Below are 20,392 nucleotides of genomic sequence, written 5' to 3'. Positions count from 1 at the left end.
TTGGTAAAACTGATCAATCTCAAATGTTTCAGAATAATGGATGGCATGATTCCTTCAACATATTTATTATTACTAGCTACAAGGCCAGCCCCAAATCAAGTTTCTACAATGCAATGCATTATAGTTAATCAAGGTAACAAACAATTAATAAATTATTTACATAAAGAAGCATATACAGGACCAAAAATACTACAGTAGAACCTCATCCGAACTTGACGGGACCACACTCAGTCCAGATTAGTGAAAGACCGGATGAACCAGAAGCTATCTTTTCACGTACCAGTTTATAAATTAAAGTTACTAAATAACAAAATTTAACTAAATTGGTTTTTATATTAAATTAATAAAACAATATTTTAAAGTAAAAATTATAAAAAGCAAAAGAATATGGTAAGTAAACAAAATACTGTACAAAGCAAAATAAAGTTTTAATGTAGAACATTATATTACACAAAATTAAACACAAAAATATTTCAACACAAAACAAATAACTATTTTCAAGAAGTTTACTTGAAATAGTCCTCAATGTTTTTTGCTTTAATTTTGAAACTCGCTTTTGGGCCGCACAATCTCGCAACCAATTCAAGGTCATAGTGGACAGTGTTTTTGTCAAGCGGTTCCTGTGGTTCCCCATAAATCCGTATTGAATACTCTGTGATGTATGCACAATGTTGCAAGGCCAGTCAGTGTGGGTTATGTATGAGTAGTGTGTTGTTTGACTGGCCTCTTAGTTACTGGGAGGCTTGATCACCATGGAAGGAGCCTTTCGGCATCCATCCATCAGCACGAGGAGCCAGGCCAGGAAGGTAGAATTTGCATGTGGGCTCTCTCCCCACATGCAAAGCAAGAGAGGAGAGAGGCCAAGTTAGAGGAATGGAGCAAGTTGGATAGGAAAGGTAAGAAAAGGGGAAGGAAGCAGGCAGAGTGGAAGGCTACTCGCCAGCAGAGGGCCAAATGGCCAGATGATCCCATGCCTGTCAGTTGACCAGCGTCAGCAGAACCCCTTTGATGAGGATTCATCAAGGGTGATTAAAATCCCGCCTGGGTAGTGTCCCAGGCCAGCAAAAGAGCCCGAAAGCATCTAATCCCACGCTGATGGAGAGGCGGCATCAGCAAAGGAGCTTCAGGGAGGTGAAGGCAGGAATCCCATTGGTTTATCCCCTGCAGAGAGAAGTGTCGCCAAGAATCTCTGGTGGAAGATTTGTAAAGAGAAGTCGAGAATTACCCAGTGAAGTCTTCTAGGAGCAGCAGAGACATGTTGGGGCATTGCAAGAGAAGATGAAGTTACTGTGGATGGACAGGAAAAAAATTAGAAGCAGCTCTCAAGTGGCCACATAATAGAGACTTAGTGACATGATTGCAATGGTGCATCCTGTGAAGTAGAGAATCATTACTGGGTTTGGTATATCCTTATGCCTGACAAGTTATTTAATTTCTGGTGTGACTGGCAGTGGGGAAACTAGTTGACAGAATGAGCAGCGGTAGATACTGATGTGCCAGTTGGTGGTCGTGAGTGATAGATGCATCTGTTGAAGACTGTGGTGGCATAGGTCGAGAATGCTTTGTAGGCTTCTTCTGATTCCAATACCCTAGCCTCTGGATGGATTGTCGGTGCATTGAGGGCCAGAAGAAGCTGGCTGCGGTGGCCAAGATAGATCGGACAGGAGTGCATCACGTGGTTCCAGTCCTCTGACTCTCCACAGATGCAAAAAGCGTCAGCCAGACCAAAGTCGAGAAGACACCTTTTAAATGATCCACGGCCAGTCAAAAGAAAGGATGTGTAGACGTTAGGATAGAACCAGTTGCAACATCATTTGTTGAGGAAGGTGACATCTGGAATAAAGTGTTTAGTAATTCCACCTGTTGATGAGTTATTCCATCGTGTCTGCCATAGGAAAACCAGTTCAGTCCACACATGGGTCATCTCATGTTTGATGTTAGTGTCAGTATGCATTTTAATGGTATTTCAACCTCTTTATTCTTCTTGATGGCATGAGAGAGACCGAAGTATATGACGTGGAGATCTAGGGATAGGCATCCAGTAAGAACTTGTAGTGCAGCAGTTGACATGGTCCGACATGCATGAGTCATTTGCAGCATAATAAGTGGCTGGACCTGAAGGATCAGACATTGCATTCTTACTATCTTTATCCTGTTATGCCACAGTGCGGCATTATATGTGACAATGGGAATAAATACAGCTGTGTAAAGACGTAAAACCCGGCTTTGAGGCCTCAGTATTTGTGGGTGAAGCATGCCAGCATGGTAATATAGGCTTTAATTTTCTCTTTGATGGAACATAGGTGGGGAATGAAAGTTCCTCGGTCATCCAGTGTAATACCCATATATTTGAGAGTGCACTGGTTTTTGAGTGATTGCGCTTTATAACAGATGGTCGAAGGCCTCCTCACATCCAACTTTCCTTTCAGTAGAAGGGTTTTGCTCTTTTCAGTAGAGACTGAAAGTTTGTTGTTCTCAGCCCACTCAGAAAGGGCAGACAGTACTGCACTGGCCCTAGTTTCTATTGTAGCTCTTGTAGGTCCTTCAACAACGATAACAAGGTCACTGGCATAAGAAGTTTGTGTGACATGGGAATATATCCTCAGAAGCCAGTCATCCAGGATTGTATTCCACACTGCTGGACCAAAGATGGAGCCTTGGGGACAGCCTCTGGTAAGTTGCCGGGTGATGGATGGAATGGAACGTTTGATGGTGAAACGTCAGTTAGAGAAATAGCAGTTGAGGCTGCTTCCAGGATTATGCCCCTATCATGGATCTTTCGGACACTTTTGATTTTTATGTTTTCAAACTTTGGTTTTAAGATTTTCAAGACTGTCTTTTAAGCCAGCACTGTCCACGATATCACACCCCTCTGCTGCCTTGATAATGAGCATATGCTTCTGTTCTGGGGGGAGGAATCTTGAGCATTCTGATGGCGGCTGCATATGACAAAGTCTGAGGAGTCCCTTCAAAAGGGGCCTGGGCCTGCGTGGTAGAGGCAATGGTGTTCAAGGCTTCAAAAGCTGGGTTGGTTATAGTCGTTGTGTCGTCGTGAAGGTTGCATCCGTTTGTCGCAACTGCTCGTTCATTGATTTCAGTTGCTCGTTTTCAATTATCGCTTCATACAACATCTTTTACAATGAGCCCCAGCAGTGTGTAATACGCAAACACGTAGCACTGGAAACTCCACTATTATTGCTGTAAAGCTAACTCTCCATTTTACGCCGCAGAGTCTGGATAATTCTTAGGTTTGGAATTTCCTTGCTTAATAAGATAGGCTGATCCTCTCCTTCATCATTATCCTCCCTCTGCTTAGAGGGGGGGGAGGGAAGCAGAGGTTTCTGGCTTCTTTAACCCTCTTTTCTTGACAAGTGCTTTCTTTCTGGACATGGACGGGATGCCCCACTCTCCATTCTCCTCGCAATTGTCATCGTTTTCACAGGGAGAGTTATCAATCGCGATGGCATCCTGGTCGTTTTGCGTGAGTGTAGACTGTCTAGTCGTCCGAAGTCTGTTCTTAGTCACGGGGACACAAGGGGCGTCCCCCTCTGAGTCTTCGTCACCTGTTAACTGGCAAGTCTGTTTATGTGAATGAAGCATAACCTTCTAGTTAATGATATCCTCTTCAGTCATTGGTTAAAGTAGCAAATAGCACTATATCGATGTTGGGGCAAAATAGGTCGACTGAAAGTTCTCAATCCAGATAAATATATAGTCCAAAAATCTGCTCTTCGAGACAAGCAAAATCACAAAAATACATCCAGCAGAATCCGAGAACTGGACGCAGCACTATGGGATAAGCAGTGGAGAAGAGCCCGGATATAAAACAGTTTTCCGCGGAGTAAAATCGTTTTTTAAAGGTTACTGAAGGAGACAGTGACCTTATTTCGGACTAAACATCAGCCGAAAAAAGTGCATAGGGAAACAGGATTAAGTAAAATATTTTAGAGCCCTCTCACATTTAGTTTTCGTGTTTGCTCTTAATGCAACTATCTGAAATTAGGCCACTTCTTTCAAAAGCTCGCGGTATTGTCTCTGGGGATATCGTCCATTTCTGATCAACAAACTACGTCAATTCCCAAGTGGAGGGGGAGGACCTGGGAACGGCAACTAAACAAAGCTCACATTGACCTTAGTCACCAGACATTGTTCGCATTCATAGCCATGCTGCATAGTAAATTATGAAAAATGAATATATATATATATATATATATATATATATTCATTCTTGTCATCAGGTATAAAAAATGAATATATATTCATTTTTATACCTGATGACAAGATAAGCATGCATTTGGTACCAGTCAATAGCACTCGTCTTAAGAAATCTTCTGATATCACAGTCATTATTATTAACTTTGTAATCACTGATTAAATGCTTATATTCCGAGAGCACAGTTATACACACCCGCACACTGCAAGGTAACCCTTCAATCTCCCACTTCAAAGTCAGAAGCTCACCAGCTGATGTGTCATCCTGTCTCCCGAAATAAATCAGTAGCTTCTCCAGCATTCCATTTGCTTCAGTGTGACTTGTGCCAGTTGTTTCCTCACACTTCATCATCAGAGTTGTCATCTTCATTAGCTTGCAACGATGATGATGGGCATGCTTGCACGATGTCCTCCTCAGTGAGGATCTGATGTTCTAGATCATTATCACACATTATCCATGGGGCAATGTCTTCACTTGTTACGTCTGAACAACCTCCTAGATGTTGAAATAACTGAACAAAATCATTATCATCCTTGTCATCATCAGGATCCGAAGAAATATCCATTTCCTCCTCAGATCTTTCCATTGGAACATCAGGCCAAAGTTTTTCCAGCATTTGATAAGGGTAGTCTTGTCAATTTCATCCCAAGCTGTAACAGAAAAATAAATGACTGTCTTTATGTTGACATTTTTAAGAAGGTCCATAAAGTGTGATTTTTCTTCAAGTGCCTCTTGTTCTTCTAACAGTGAGATTATCAACTTCTTTCATTGCTTCACAGCCTCTATAACTCCTTGATGAAAAAAGCACGTCCATTGGGTAACATTGGGTGGAAAAAATTTTACAAAGATGTTGCCAGATCTCAGTTGTTCTTCTGCTGGGTGGGTTGAAATGTTATCAATGAATAAAACTGCTTTTTCTTCCAGTCCTTGATCCTTTAAATATTTTTTAACCAAGGGAACAAACAAGATGAAAAACCAATCTTTAAAAAGAGCTGAGCTCATCCAAGCTGATTTTTACGAAGTGTACTTAGCTGAGAGGGCATTTAAGTTCACATTTTTAAGAGCATGGGGCTTAGCAGATTTTCCTGACTAACAGTGGTAACTTAAAATTCCCGGACGCATTACTGCACAAAAGCAATGTCACTCTTTCCTTACTCGATTTATGTCCTTTAGCTGAAAAGTCAAGTTTTGAGACAAATGTTTTTTTTTTTTTGGGTAACATTTTGGAAAATAAACCAGTCTCATCAGCATTAAAAATTTGGGATGGAACTAAATTTTCTTCGCTAATAAACTTGAGAAACTGTACTTTAAATTCTTCACTTGCAACACAACCACCAGAAAGACTTTCACCTGTAATTCCGAGCTGTCGGATTCCATCACGCTCCTTCCACCTTGATAACCACCCCAAACTCGGAGTAAAAGACAGGTCACTCATAACTTTTCGTTAAGGCTAAGAGCTGTTAATTGAAAGATTGGGCCTGAAAGAGGAACCCCTTGTTAAAACCAAATGTATAAGGCCTCATCCAAATTTTCATTTTTTGTCTGCTTAATGGTAAGCTCTATTTCCTAAGCTGTCTTTGCCCACCATTTTTGCATAAAAGTTTGATTGCTTTCCTATTTTTTTACAATGTGAAACAGTTTGTTCTGCCACCCCTATATCGAGAGCGATCTTTTTAACACTTTCCCTCTTATCAATGTGAAAAAGCACGTTCAGTTTTTGTTCCACTGACATGGTAACAGTCTTTCTTTTTGTAGCCATCTTCTGTTAACCCAAAAACCACAAAAAAATAAAATAAATAAAAATGCAAGTAAAAACACAAAAACACACTAAAGAACTGAAGTAAGGTGAGGTGTATGTGTGAAATGCTAGCTGCAGCTGTCAACTGAATAGGCCAGCACTCGAGATTACCCTACAATTGTCTGTGCCCATACCACATGGTCCGGTCGGATTTCTGGAGGTCACAACCATAAAACACTTAAGTCCCTTGTTTATTAGGCTTTTCTGTTAGTGCAATCTATTATAAATGGATAGTAAACACGATCTTACTGAATTTGTGATAATACTGACAGCTGGAATTCTGTGGGTTTTTACGTGAAATCTGGTGAAATCTAATTATGGTGAATTATTATGGTGAAATCTGCTTCCCCTTCCATGAAATCTTCAATCATATCAAAAACATAAATAAATTTTCAGAATGTTCTCTTCATTACTATTTTTTAAGTTTCGTAACTTGTTACTCTGTTCTTACTTGCCCGTATCGTGTTAGTTGCAATTTGTGTGTGCGGTGTTCTTTGTTATTGATTGCTTATCTTTTTTACTGTTTTTAATTTTAAACCCCCTCCAAAATGTCAGTGAACAGAAATATATATATTTTTTGATAGTTAGGATTTTTCCCGACTGAAAGTCCAGTCTGGATTAACAGTCTGGATCATTGGGGTTCTACTGTATATCATTACAATTATCTTTAAGACCACTGCAGCTAGGTGCGTCTGGCCATGTGTTGTCCCGGATGGTGTTACTCTTCCTTCAATAAGTGGCTAAAAAACTGATATTTATTTGACATACACAGAGAGATATGAATTTAAATTAAAAAATGCTCAGACTGATTGTGATACATTTAACAAGGATAACTGTATACTGGAATAAACTTCTAACCAGTCTTTTGGTGTACTTAGAAGCTAGATCAGAACATAAAATAATATACATGATCACTAATGCAAAAATTGCATAATCAAGTTTATACTAGTATAAGTAGTTAAAATGGGAATGATAACTTGTGTGTGGCAATTTAGTTACCGAACTGGTGTTGTTGCTTTTTTTTTTTTTTTTTTTTTGTTAGTTGTTGGTGCATCAACTTCTGTGGCCATAATGCACCTCCCAAAGTTTTTGCATTTTACTCTGATCCAAGCTCGAGGAGGGATTCGAACCCATGACCTTTGGGTTGCTAGGCTGGTGTTGTCATATTCAATGAGTTTGAAAATAAACAGGCATGTTGTAGTTCAAACTTCCTCCAACAGATAGTGGTAAAAATATTGTCCAGTAGACTGGCAGGTTGCAAGTAACAACCAATTTTGTTAATAGCATTAATGTTCTATGTCACAATTGTGCAACAAACAAATACCAAATTTTGTTTAAAACTGGGAAAATTTGCAACAGAAACATTAAATACATTAAAAACTGTTTTTTTGGTGAAGAAATGCTAAGTCGTACCAGTGTATTTGAATGGTATAAGTGTTTCAAAGATGGAAATGAGGATGTTTGTGATGACCCAAGAAGTGGATGTCTGTCAACATCTCAAAACAAACCTTTCTAAAACAAAAATATTGCTTTAGAAAGAACAGTCAGCTATAGGACATAGTGCCTATACTAATTACCATAGCAAATATGCTTCATTTACTTAAACAACTTTGAAACTCACAGTTGCTTTAGAATCCAGTCTTTCTTTTGTTTGGAAGGCATCACACAGGAAAGCTAAGACTCCCAAGTCCAAGTTAGATTCACAAAGAATTACATGAGGAACTTCAGTTTTCTCCTGGGCTATGTTCCCTAATACACTAATACCTTTATTAGATACTCTCTCTACAACTTCCGTTCCCCATGGAAACTGGAACAGCACTTCTCTCTGACGACTTGATTCTGATTCACTAGCATCTTCAATAAAAAAGAGAGATGGAACACCTGCAAACTGAAAAGAGAAGATATTGGTATATTATTTACACTCAAGTCTGTTTTAAAATGTTAAAATAACAACTGTGTTATTAACCATTTAATACAATATTGCCTTACTTATTGGAAGTATAGTTTTAGCCAAACAGAATGAAATGATATATGGACTTATAGACTTCTGCTTTCAAATCTTCAGCACACTTGTTCTTATACCAACTTATACATTTATTAATATTAATGGATTCAGTTTGAATTACTGAAAATCAAAATTTCAATAGTCAAAATGGTGAATAGGTCAAAATGCTAACACTTAAAAATTACAACACTGCATAATTGGAATACCAAAAGTTCAAAACACCAAGAAGCTCAAAATTGTGACAAAAGTAAAACAACAAAAGGGTCAGAACACAAAATCGTTAAAATGCCAATTGGTAAAAACAATGACTGCTTATAAACAATATAGTAACAAATGACTGTACTGTTTTTATGTAAAATGTATCTGTAAATAATTTAAACAAAATTTCTGATGAGAAAAAAAAAAAAAAAAGGAGTTATCACAAGGTGAAAAATAAGTGGTAAGCATTATTATTATTTATGTATTATGGAAACCACAATAATTTGTTTTCTACCCATTTTTCATGGAATCCACAATTTTTTTTCCTTTTCTTTCACCCCCCCCTCTTGTCCTATTTTTTTTAAATTTTATTATTATTATTTTTTATTTATGGATAGATTTTATAACTATTTTAAAATTTTAAAACTCAGCACTATCCAGAAAAGAATGAGTAAAGTGGTAGTATCGTACTGGTTGAAGGAGAGAGAAATGAGAGTTTTATATTAGATTATAGTATTCTTAGTGTTATTTTATGATAAGGTCATACTCTGCAATGAAGATAACCAGCTTTGACATGCTGGTAAAATTGGTGTATTGAGAGTGAGGATTATATTCTGTGAATGACTTTAGCATCTTTCTTGATCATTATTTGTTTGGATAATTTTTTGTTCATGCAACTCTTGGACCAGTTCAGTTCATCTTATGAGACGTTCCTCCAGTCTCACTCTGTAATGACCCTTTTGGAAGTGTTTAATGTTGCATATGTGGTGATTTTACAGGTATGCCAAAGATTGAAAGGGTAAACAACTTCGTAGAATGTTTATGATTCATGGTTTCAATAAGTAAGTCTTTATCAATACGTACGGTTTCAATATCTAAGTCTTTTCATCATTTTCAGTGAACCCGCTGGCTTTCCTAAGATTTCTGTATAAGAAATGTTGACAAAGTACTCATGGATTTATTTGAAAGAGAGAGAGAGAGAGAGAGAGAGAGAGAGAGAGAGAGAAATTAAAAAAAAAAAAAGGAAAGATGGGCATTCCTGTTGTGGTAGATCTATTTTCGTACATAGTCTTTTAGATTGCGATGACACATGATCAGTATTGCTTCCATCAAGGCATAATGTGCACCTAAGCTCAAGTTAAGGTCAGGCATCATGATCCATCTTTGTTTCTTTAAGTACCAGAGGATAAATTTTTCATAAGGTTGCCATCCTTTCCACATGGAGGCAGGAGCAGTGCCACCAGTGACCAAGCAGATGATAAGGTTACAGTTAGTAAAGTTATTATACACCGATGAGCCAAAACATTATGACCACTTACCTAATATGATGTTGGTCCTCCACATGCATCCAAAACAGCTCGAACCTGGCGAGGCATGGACGCTACAAGATTTCTGATTTTTTTCTGATATCTGGTGCCAATGCATAACCAGCAGATCCTTTAACTCCTGTAAAGTCTGTGGCTGAGACGTCGCAGATTGGAATTGCTGTTCCAACACAAACCAGATGCTCGACAGGATTGATGTCTGGGGAATTTGGAGGCCAGGGCAATACCTGGAAGTCTTCGTGTTCTGCGAGCCAGTCTCGAACAATCTGGGCGGTATGGCATGGTGCATTATCCTGCTGGAAGACAGCACCACCAGAGGAGAAGACCGTTGCCATGAAAGGGTGTACCTGGTCAGCAATGATGTTTAGGTGGTAGACGTCAAAGTGCCCGGCACATGGATGACTGGACCCAGGGTATCCCAGCAGAACATCACCCAAAGCATGACACCACCGCCACCGGCTTGTTTTCGTCTCACAGTGCATCCAGGCGCCATCACTTCCCCAGGTAAATGATACACATATACCTGGCCATCCACATGGTGCAACAGGAAATGTGATTCACTGGACCAGACAACCTTCTTCTTCCAAATCACTCAAGGTCCAGTTTTGATGCTCACGTGCCCATTGTAGGCGCTGTCACTGGTGAATCGTGGTTAGCATGGGCACTCGGAGCGGCCTGCGGCTACGCAGCCCCATTTTCAGCAAGGTTCAATGTGCTGTGTGTTGTGACACATTACTCCCATCACCAGCATTCTAATTACCAGTGAGTTGCACCACAGTCTCCCTTCTGTTGCCATGTACCATCCAGGAACACCTTGCGGGCGGTTCATGGGTTCCCCCTCCTCGGACCACTTTCAGTAGGTTCTAACCAAGGCTGACTGTGAACATCCCCAGCCTTGTGGTTTCAGATATGATCTGACCCAGTCACCCAGCCATTACAATTTGGCCTTTGTCAAACTCGCTTAAGTCCACTGCCTTTACCATCTGAAGAACAAGAGTAACACTGATTAACGAAGCTCAGTATCAGGTGTTTTTTATACCGTGTCCTGACCAGCGCATGCACCACAGTTCACTTGCAGTTGCTTTGATTTGCATAACAACTCGCTGGTCATAATGTTTTGGCCCATCGGTGTATATATACATATGAAGTATGGCTATTAAAAAACAAAACTGTTGCAATAAAATAATGACATATTTTGTACCTTACAAATTATACCCTTCAAAATAATTGCCTTGGGCTTGCACAAACTGTTCCATATGTTTCTTGCAAGAACAGAAACATTTCTGAAAGTCATCTTCTGTAAGCTCTTTTAACACTTGTCATTTTTTTTCTGAATGTCTTCAATGAAAATGAGTACACTTTTCAGTTCAGGGAAGAGAAAAAAGCACAAGAAGGTAGGTCTGGCAGGTAAGGATACATGTTCACACAGGGATTTGTATTTTTGCCAGAAAAGGTGAATAAAGCCCACGTTGTGTGCTGGTGCAGTGTCTTGATTGAGCAACCAACCGTGATCAGGCCTAAATTTTCAGCTAAAATTTGTCTAACCATTTCTTTTTCCACATTGAATTCTAATGCTACCCATTCTAATGCTTAAACATTGATCACTTCTAATCAATGTCCTTACTTGGCCCACATTTCATCAGTTTCACGTATACCAGACAGCCTGGTCATTCATCGTTTTACACATTCCCTCTTCCTCCTAAAAAACTTTTATGTCATTCAAACATGCAAGTTCTTGACATTGTATCTTTCCCATAAACTTGATGTAACAACTCATAACTTTCAGTTGGTGTTTCCTTTAGTTTTCTTAAAAATTTGAGGTCAATTGGTTGTTCAATTCTTTTGTCTGTCATTTTTCCAGCAACCTGCAAAAGCCCGAGGTAATGAAATCTTTTCACTATGAAGTAAATGAGCATGCTGGAACGTGACTTGGCAGACAACTAGGGAAAAGTTCAAGGTTGTGCTGTGTCAAGGTTCCTTCTGTTTTGTGCATTGGCCATAGCCATCCATTGATGGCTATGGCCAATGCACAAAACAGAAGCAATGGAGATGGACAAATGAATTCTTGAATTTCATCTGTCCATCTCCATTGTTGTCTTCCAAGTTTTCTTTTAGCTCCTCTTGGGTACCATTCTGTTATTTTCTTAGTCTATCTGTTATCATGTCTTTGAGCTGTGTCCTACCCAAGTCCATTTCAGTTCTTTAGTTTTGATAAGAATGTCCTTTACTTGAGTTTGCTGCCTAATCCATGTATTTCTCTTCTTATCCAACAGTCTTATTCCTGATATTCCTGATATAATTAGTTCCATTCTTTGCTGTCTAGTTTTCAGCTTCTCTTCCATTCTTTTGGTGAGTGCCCAAGTTTCACTTCCATAAGTCATGGTGGGAAGTATACATTGGTTTATTATTTTATGTTTCAGACAAACTGGGATATTACTCCTCAGTGTGTGTGCCTATATTTCCTGAATTCTATCCATTCGAAATTTATTCTTCTCTTGACTTCCAGCCATTTATCATTATTACAGCTAATGACTTGTCCAAATTAAGTATATGAATCCACCTTTTCATATACTTACTCCTTTCTGTGACCAGTCCAATCTTCTGAAAGCTTCTTCAAGGGCAGCAGTAAACTTCAGAGATATTGTGTCTCCTTGTCAAACTCCTTTCTCAATTTTAAATTTGCTACTATCTTTGTCTAGTCAATAAAGGAGGTAGTGTTCTCATGTATTTTCTTCAAAACCATAATGTATGGGATGTCTATGCCTTGTCTTTCCAGTGCCCAAAATATTGCCTTATGCTGTATGGAGTCAAATGCCTTTTCATAATCCACAAATGCCATTTTATAACCCACAAATGCCAGTCATGGTGTTTTATTCATTTGTTTTGTCCATTAGCTGCAATATTACGTGAAGGTGATACACAGTTGAGAATCCTGTCCTTAAGTCAGCTTGCTCTTTCAACTGATTCTCCTCAAGTATTCTTTCTAATCTGTTAGTAATGACCCTTGTGAACAGATTGTAGATGTAGGACAACACGCTAACTGGTCGATAATTTCCAATTTCTGATTTATCTCCTTTCTTATGCAGCAGAATTATGACTCCATTATTCCACTCCTTATGCATCATGCCTTTCCTTATGTATTTTGTGAAGAGTCTTGCCAAATTCTGTCATGTCTCTTCCTCCTAATTTTAACAACTCTACAGTAACTTGATCTTCACCTGGGGATTTTTGATTCTTCATTTTCTTCAATGCATGCTCTACCTCATCAGGAAGGATATTGGGTATGTTGTATGTGCTGCTAGTTTGTGATCCATCTGCCCTACTGCTGTCATCATTCCCTTGCTCCTTATATAATACTTTATTGTAGTCTTCTGCTATTTCAATTATGCCTTCTCTGCTGTTTATAAGTAAAAAATCACTATTCTTCAGATTCAATATCATTTTTCTTCTGTATTACTGCTTATGACTGCTGATTGTTATTGTTATTTTTGGTTTTTAGGAGCATTAGCAACTAAGGCCATATTGCTCCGGGAATATGCGGTGGTCATTCCCTGACCTTTCCGCATCCTCCGTATTTGGTGGTGACGGGCTCGAACCCCGGTCTAATCAAGAAGCGTGTGCTACGCACTGCTGCTCCTTCCCACCTGGCTACGGAGGCGCCTTATGACTGCTGATTTAAATCCTTTGTTTTCACTTAATGCGTGTTCCACTTTTCTTGTGTTAAGTGTGCTGCGCACTGCTGCTCCTGCCCACCTGGCTACGGAGGGACCTTGTTCTCTCTGAGTCTCTTTCTAATGGATTTGTATAACTCGGTGTACTCAATTTTGTCCTTGTCAGTGTTTATCTTGTTTTTCATTTGTTCATCTTCAGTTCATCATGACAAGTATCTCTCGATTAATTTTTTCTACTTTGGATTTCTTTTTACCTATAGGTTTTTTGGGCTTTATCACTTTCAGAAAGTTGTTGTTTGTATATACACACAAAAAAAAAAAAAAAAAAATGCAGATATTCTTTTTGGGTTCTTACTTGAAGCCTTTTAAGTAGAAAATCACTTAAAATGAACTAAAGAGAGAATGGCTCTAGAAAAGAAATAGAACTAAGTCATTTGTGAAAGTGTTCTATAAATGACAGAGGGTTTACTTCACACTTGGGGCTGCAAATTTTAGTAAATCCATTTTAAATATACAGCAAAAGTCCCTTAAAATTATGAGTATTGGGAGTAGGGCCTACAAAAAATTCAACTAGTAACCATTTCCAGAATGAGTTCAATGAATGTGTGGGCTTGGCTGCGAGTTTCTGCTAGCTGCTCATTCTTTGGAGCGAGTTGTACAAAAACAACTAAATAATTTTTTAATTTTCACATGATTGCCAAAAATTAGAAAATTAAATAAATTACTGTCAAAAATTGAACCAAAATCTTTTAAAAAATTTGGAAAAAAAGAAAAGAAAACAAAAGGACTCTCTAATAGTTCTTTTTTTGGTGAAATAAATATTTTGTATTTCTGTTTATGCTGATTCAAGTTTGTCAACTTTTGGATCTGAATTACAGAGAATTTTGAATTTTAAGCTCAGTTCAGACAAGAACGGCTGTTATGACCAATTTAAAAGTTATTTTCATGATACTTTTTTTTTTATATATAAATAAGAAAACTCCAAACATGGAAGACATTAGAACCTACTGTACATAGTACTGTGCATGTGATGAAAGCTGAAAAGAAAGACAATACTTGATATTAAAATTTAATTTCTATAGATTGTAATTTTCAGGAAACATGAGAAGAAGGCTGTCCCAGTAGAACGGATAATGAAGAAGAGAAAAAGTTATTTTTGTAAGTCTGAGTTGGACAGTGAATGGATGCTAACTGCTTGTGGCACACGTTCAGACTGGTTTTTAAAAGAGCAGAGGAGAAATACAAATGCCAATTCAGAAGCACAGTGTCCGTCAAATTATCTATAAAAAAGGCATACAGCAGAAATTGAACATCTATGAGACAGACAGTAGAAAGACCCTGTAAGAGACTGGTCATTAATTAACCAGAATGCCCAATTCTGAATGGAGTCAAGCAGCTGGGAATTTGAGGGTAACACCCCAGATGTGTGAGCAATATTCCATGATAGGACAGATTTGAGATTTGTACAAAATGAGTAATTTCTTAGAAGAAAAGTAATACCAAGAGCCAAAAATAAAAAAACCTATATATATTTTTTTTTTTTGATGTAGCGGAAGCAATAGTTGTGACATGCTTATGCCGAGAGAGAGAGAGAGAGAGAGAGATATTAGAAGTTAGAGATCCCTAATAGAAATAAGATCTTATCTAGAAATCAGTGTTATCAAAGATCAACATACGAACGGTGGATTTTTTTGAGAGAAAGAAGGCAGGACTGAGTTATAGAGGGATCGAAGCTAACTGTTTTCTTCATGGGAAAACTACTTGCAGATCAGCATTTAAGGAACTGGTAGTAGATAATCAAGAAATTGAGGCTATTAGTGAAGGGCAATTTGAACCTGGAAGGTGGAATATCATGTGCTACAATAAGCAAAACTATTAATAAGATTCTGTATTACTGCTATACAAGGTGGAACAAGATTATTAAATAGACAAGAAAAGATTGAGAAAAAAGAACAGAATCTTGAGGAATACCACCATTACTGAAAATTTTAGAAGAAGACAAAGTGCCATTTATCATCATTCATGGTAAATGGTCAGAGAGAAAGTTGATACTCAATTGCAAAACAGTAAGCAGAGGCCATAAAATGGAAGCTTGTTTAGAAGACCTTTATGCCAAACATGATCAAAAGTCTTAGAAATGACAAAAGAAATTGCTTAAGTTTCATGAACTTTTAGTGGTGAAACTCAAGCAATTTTGGTGGGTGAAACTTTTAAGTTTCACCCACCAAACACACAACATGCTCTCTATTTATTATTATTATTATTAGCCATATGGTATAAGGAAGCCCAAGGCTTATGATGCAGCAGCCAAAAAAAATTTCTGAACTACCCAGAGAGAGAGAGAGAAAGAAATAAAAGGGAATCACCAAGGAAAAGAAGAATGATATCCAGCTCAGGACCCTGGGTGTGCCAAGCCCATACCATATATGAGCCCCTGGGTAGGTTTTTGCCAGTATCTGGCCAAAAAACAAATCCGACTCACCAGACCTAGCTCTTTGTGACTTTTTTCTCTTCCCTAAACTGAAAAGTGTATTTAAGGGCCCATTTTCAGTCCACTGATGACATTCAGAAAAAAAAAGACTGAAGTGTTAAAAGGGCTTCCAGAAGGCAACTCCCAGAAATTTTTCTATGCTTGGAAGAAATTTATGGAACAGTGTGTGCAAGCCAAAGGCAATTATTTTGAAGGGAATAACTTGTAAAACAAAATATTTCATTATGTTTATTTTAATGCAACAGTCTTATAGTAATGTACCTTTAATAGTAATGCACTCACACTTTGTATTATAAATTGTGATAAAGTCAAAGTGGAGGGTGAGGAACATGTATGAATTAATGTAATTTTTGATATGATGCACGCACGTGTGCGTGTGTGTGTGTGTGTGCGTGCGTGTGCATGCATACTCCGGGATTAATGCTATTAGATATAGGAAATTTCTACAGCTATAATAAGTGAAATAAATGTAAATATGAAATTTTTTGCTATAAGTATTGTAGCAATAATTTAATTTCCTCAAGGCCTGATTTTGCTAATATGCATCACTTGCAAAATTTTAAATATTGTTAATGCAACCTGGCAGTTACCATTATCTTTTCATGCTTCACAGTTATAGAAAAAAATTATTATTATTAAGTTCTTTATTTACAGTACGTTAAACATATACAAATACAGGAAAAATAACTCCTTTATGTTGTAAAACAAAAATTTGTTATCCTTTGAAATAATTACATACAAGAAATTCAACAACAAAAAAAAAGTTTATGACATTTTTTTTTTCTTTTTTTTTTTATGAAAACCCAAAAAACACGAGGTATTAGAATCTATAGTACTTAGACCCATGCCTGGGTTGGAGGTTGAGAAGGTGAAAGAAGATTTTTGTTGGCATTAGACTTGAACTTCTGTAGACTAATTTTCAGGAAATATGTATGAAGAAAGGTTGTTCCAGAAAACAGCAGTTAAATGAATAAAGGGGAAGATGAAAAGTTCATTCTGTGAGTTCGAAGTTGGACAGTTATTGGATGTTGGCTAGTGGTGCTAGCCAACTAGCCAACCCATGGTTGTTGTTATTTGGTTTTTAGGAGCATTAGCAACTAAGGCCACATTGCTCCGGGATATGCGGTGGTCATTCCCTGACCTTTCCGCATCCTCTGTATTTGGTGGTGACGAGCTCGAACCCCGGTCTAATCAAGAAGCGTGTGCTACGCACTGCTGCTCCTTCCCACCTGGCTACGGAGGCGCCAGTGCTCGTGGAAGTATCTGTAGAAAAGGCAAGCCAGCAGAAACAGAACATCTATGAGACAGAGAGTGGAGAGACTCGGTTAGAGATAAGTCAAAAATTAACCTAATTGCCCTCTTCTCAATAGAATCTAGAAGCCTGAGAGAGGTTTCAGGGACACGGACCCAGATGTGGAAACAATATTCCATGGTAGGTTGGATTTGCGATTTTTACAGAGTGAACTGCTGTTTGGAAGAAAAGTAACGCCAAGAGCGAAAGAAAAAACCAAGTTTTTTCGATGCAGAGTAAGCAATATTTGTAATGTGCTTGTGCCAAGAAAGATTAGAAGTCAGAGTAATTTCCAAAAGAGATATATCATCTTGCCTAGAAATCGAAGTGCCACCAAAGATAAGCATAGTAGCAGAAGAATCCTTTTTGAGAGATATAAGACGATTCAGTTTTAGAAGGATTGAAATCTACTAAGTTGCGTTTGCCCCATTGGAGAATTACTTGGAGATCAGCATGTAAGGAATTGGTAGCGGATATTCGAGAAATTGAAGCTGATTGAGCAGTGCGAGGTTTCTCAAACTGGAAAGTAGAATGCAATATGCTATCATCAGCAAAATTATGGATAGGATTTCCAGTAAATGGAAGAAGGTCATTAATAAACAAGAGGAAAAGAGTGGGGGAAAGAACTGAAGCTTGAGGGACACCAGAGAAATGGCTGGATATCAGCAAATTTCCAAGCAGAAGGAAATGTTATCACATGGCTATTCCCAACATGAGGTTGCGAATAGCCATGTGATAAAGGCTCCATTGGAGAAGAGACAATCTCCTTTTGGAATAAGAAAGTGAAAAAAGGTGGCAAATAACAGGAGTAAGTTCAGGAGCACAAGTTTTGAGAACAAGTGGAGAAATACCATCAGGACCTGGAGCTTTCTTAGCATCAAAGATTTGTCAAAATCCGTCTGACATCCTATTGACGGAAGACCACAGGCGGCATTGAATGGAGATAAAGACTCCATTGGAGAAGAGATAATCACCAAGTTGTGATCTGAGGAGCCTGAGGTGTTTTACCAAGATCATTAATAAATGAGTTGGAAGAAAAATGGGATGCCATTAGGACAACTTTATCCTTGGCTGAAGTGACAATAGAACTATCTGGTTTTTTATTATTAGCCATATGGTGCAAGGAAGCCTGAGGCTTATGCTGCACCAGCCAAAAAAAATTCCCAAGTTACCCTAAGAGACAGAGGAGTCAGAAATAGAAAGTAATCACCAAGAAAGAGAAGAATGATATCCAGCTCAGGACCCTGGGTGTTCCAAGCCCATACTCTCCAAATGAGAGCCCTTGAGGTTTTGACAGAGGTGGGAGCAGAGAGATGTACAAAAGTTGCAACCAATAGTTTTGGCAAGAGACCAGAATGCTCGGCTGCCATTAGGGCAAGAAGCACTGCTTTACAATTGTTGGTGTAGCTTTGGTGTAGGCAGAAAATGAAACTGAAGAATTGGAAACAAGCCAATTCTGATATGCAACATTTTCTATTGAACAGCCTTAGCACATTTATTGGAAAACCAAGGTTTAGATAAATGACAAGATTTTAAAGTGGAGTGTGGAATAAAGGATTCCATTCCTACAAGAATAATTTCACTGACATGATCTGAGAAAACGTTGACATCAGAAGTTTTGAAACAGTAATCCAACCAAGGAAAAGAAGAAAAGAAGTCTCGCAGGTCATCCCATTTTGCATTCTTGTAATGCCAAACAACACGAGGTTGGTAATAGCCATGTAATAAAGGCTCCATTGGAGAAGAGACAATCACCAAGTTGTGATCTGAGATGCCTAAAGGACCACTCATGCCGAAAACTCACTATTATCACCCCCACACGAGCTCACATTTTACTAAAGCACATTTTTGGAGGTCACTACCATAAAAGAATAAAAACAATTTGCACTTTCCGGGTTACTGGGCATGTCTGTTAGTGCAATTCATTATAAATGGGTAGTAAATTTGATCTTATTGAATTTGCGATAATGCCGATAGCTGGAATTCTGTGGGTTTTTAAGTTATTATAGTGAAATGTGTTCCCCTTCACTGAAATCTTCAGTCGTATAAAAAATATATATAAATAATGTAACGTAAGTCTGAAACTATGTAAGTTGTTGTTATTTAGTTTTTAGGAGCATTAGCAACTAAGGCTATATTGCTCTGGGGATATGCGGTGGTCATTCCCTGACCTTTCCGTATCCTCCGTATTTGGTGGTCACGGGCTCGAACCCCGGTCTAATCAAGAAGCATGTGACGCACTGCTGCTCCTGCTCACCTGGCTACGGAGGCATCTGCTACATAAGTCTTGGACTTACTGAATCGAAAAATGTTCAGCAAAGTATGCCAATAGATGAAAAAAACTTACCACATACTACTTGTGTCCAATATGATGTTTCTCTTTATTTTTTACAATGTCATGTATGGTTTGTTCACTTACATTATAATGGTTCATTAGAGATTTAATGGATGCACTGTTTTCAAGCTTTTGAATAATTTCAAATTTTTGTTTAACTGAAAGCACGACTCCTGCGTTTGCCCTTCATTTTTGTGATTTCTAAACAAAAAAAATAAAAAATACTATAAAAAAAAAAAAAATTCCAACATCCCTGACATAAATAAGGAAACAAAATTTGTCCTTTTTCGGTCCAATGGAATACAACAATCGACGCAACTTACTAAAACAAACTAAACATTTGCATTACGACGCGACTTACTAAACAAACTAAACTAAAGATAATAGATACACTAATCTCTCAATGACAACTTATAACGCCACTTCTTGTCGCTTATTTACGACTTGCAAAACATCTGTTTATACCTATTCTAGTTATTACTTGAATTTTATGACTTCTGGTAATTTTTTTTTTTTAATTTGGAGTCTTGAAGTGTCCCGATTAATCCGATCCCTGTAAATCGAGAGTCTGCTGTATATTAGACTTTACTTACATAAAGTAAATTACATAAAAACGTAATTTTTATGTAAACATAAAAAAAAAAAAAATTATTATGTATTTATTCTGTGCAAACCAGATAATCGACTTTCTACTGTATATGATATAAATATAGCCATATCTATTGTTTTATTTCATTATCCTACTGTTTTTTGACTGCAACAAAAATTATTATTATACTGGATAGAGATTTTTTTTTTTTTTTTTTTTTTTTTTTTTGATTTGGTAGTTGTTGGCGCATCGGCTTCTGTGGCCATATTGCACCTCCCAAGGTTTTTGCAGTACTTTGATCCAAGCCCGAGGCGGGAATCGAACCCGCGACCTTTGGGTTGCCGGGCAGGTACTTTACCCACTCGGCTAGCCCGGTCGGCTCTGGATAGAGATAAGAAATGAGTATACAACAACATTTCTCAATTGTTATTTTCTTTGGCATTCCTGTAATTTGGACATAAATATTTTTCTTGACA

General features: G+C 38.0%; 1 protein-coding gene across 1 annotated transcript in view; it reads right to left on the bottom strand.

Annotated features, from left to right (window-relative positions):
- Positions 1-20,392, bottom strand: part of PolG2 (DNA polymerase subunit gamma-2, mitochondrial) — an 86,003-nt gene that overhangs the window by 21,807 nt on the left and 43,804 nt on the right. The window contains exon 6 of the mRNA XM_090377790.1: positions 7,633-7,899. Coding sequence (XP_090233916.1) covers positions 7,633-7,899 — 267 coding nt within the window. The remainder of the gene's footprint in view (positions 1-7,632; positions 7,900-20,392) is intronic.

This window comes from Mastigoproctus giganteus, chromosome 7 (assembly GCF_048544385.1).
Source record: "Mastigoproctus giganteus isolate SK-2022 chromosome 7, ASM4854438v1, whole genome shotgun sequence".
In the NCBI taxonomy this organism is placed as follows: domain Eukaryota; kingdom Metazoa; phylum Arthropoda; class Arachnida; order Uropygi; family Thelyphonidae; genus Mastigoproctus; species Mastigoproctus giganteus.
Note: the sequence above shows the minus strand (reverse complement) of the source record. Positions and strands in the feature narration are given on the sequence as shown.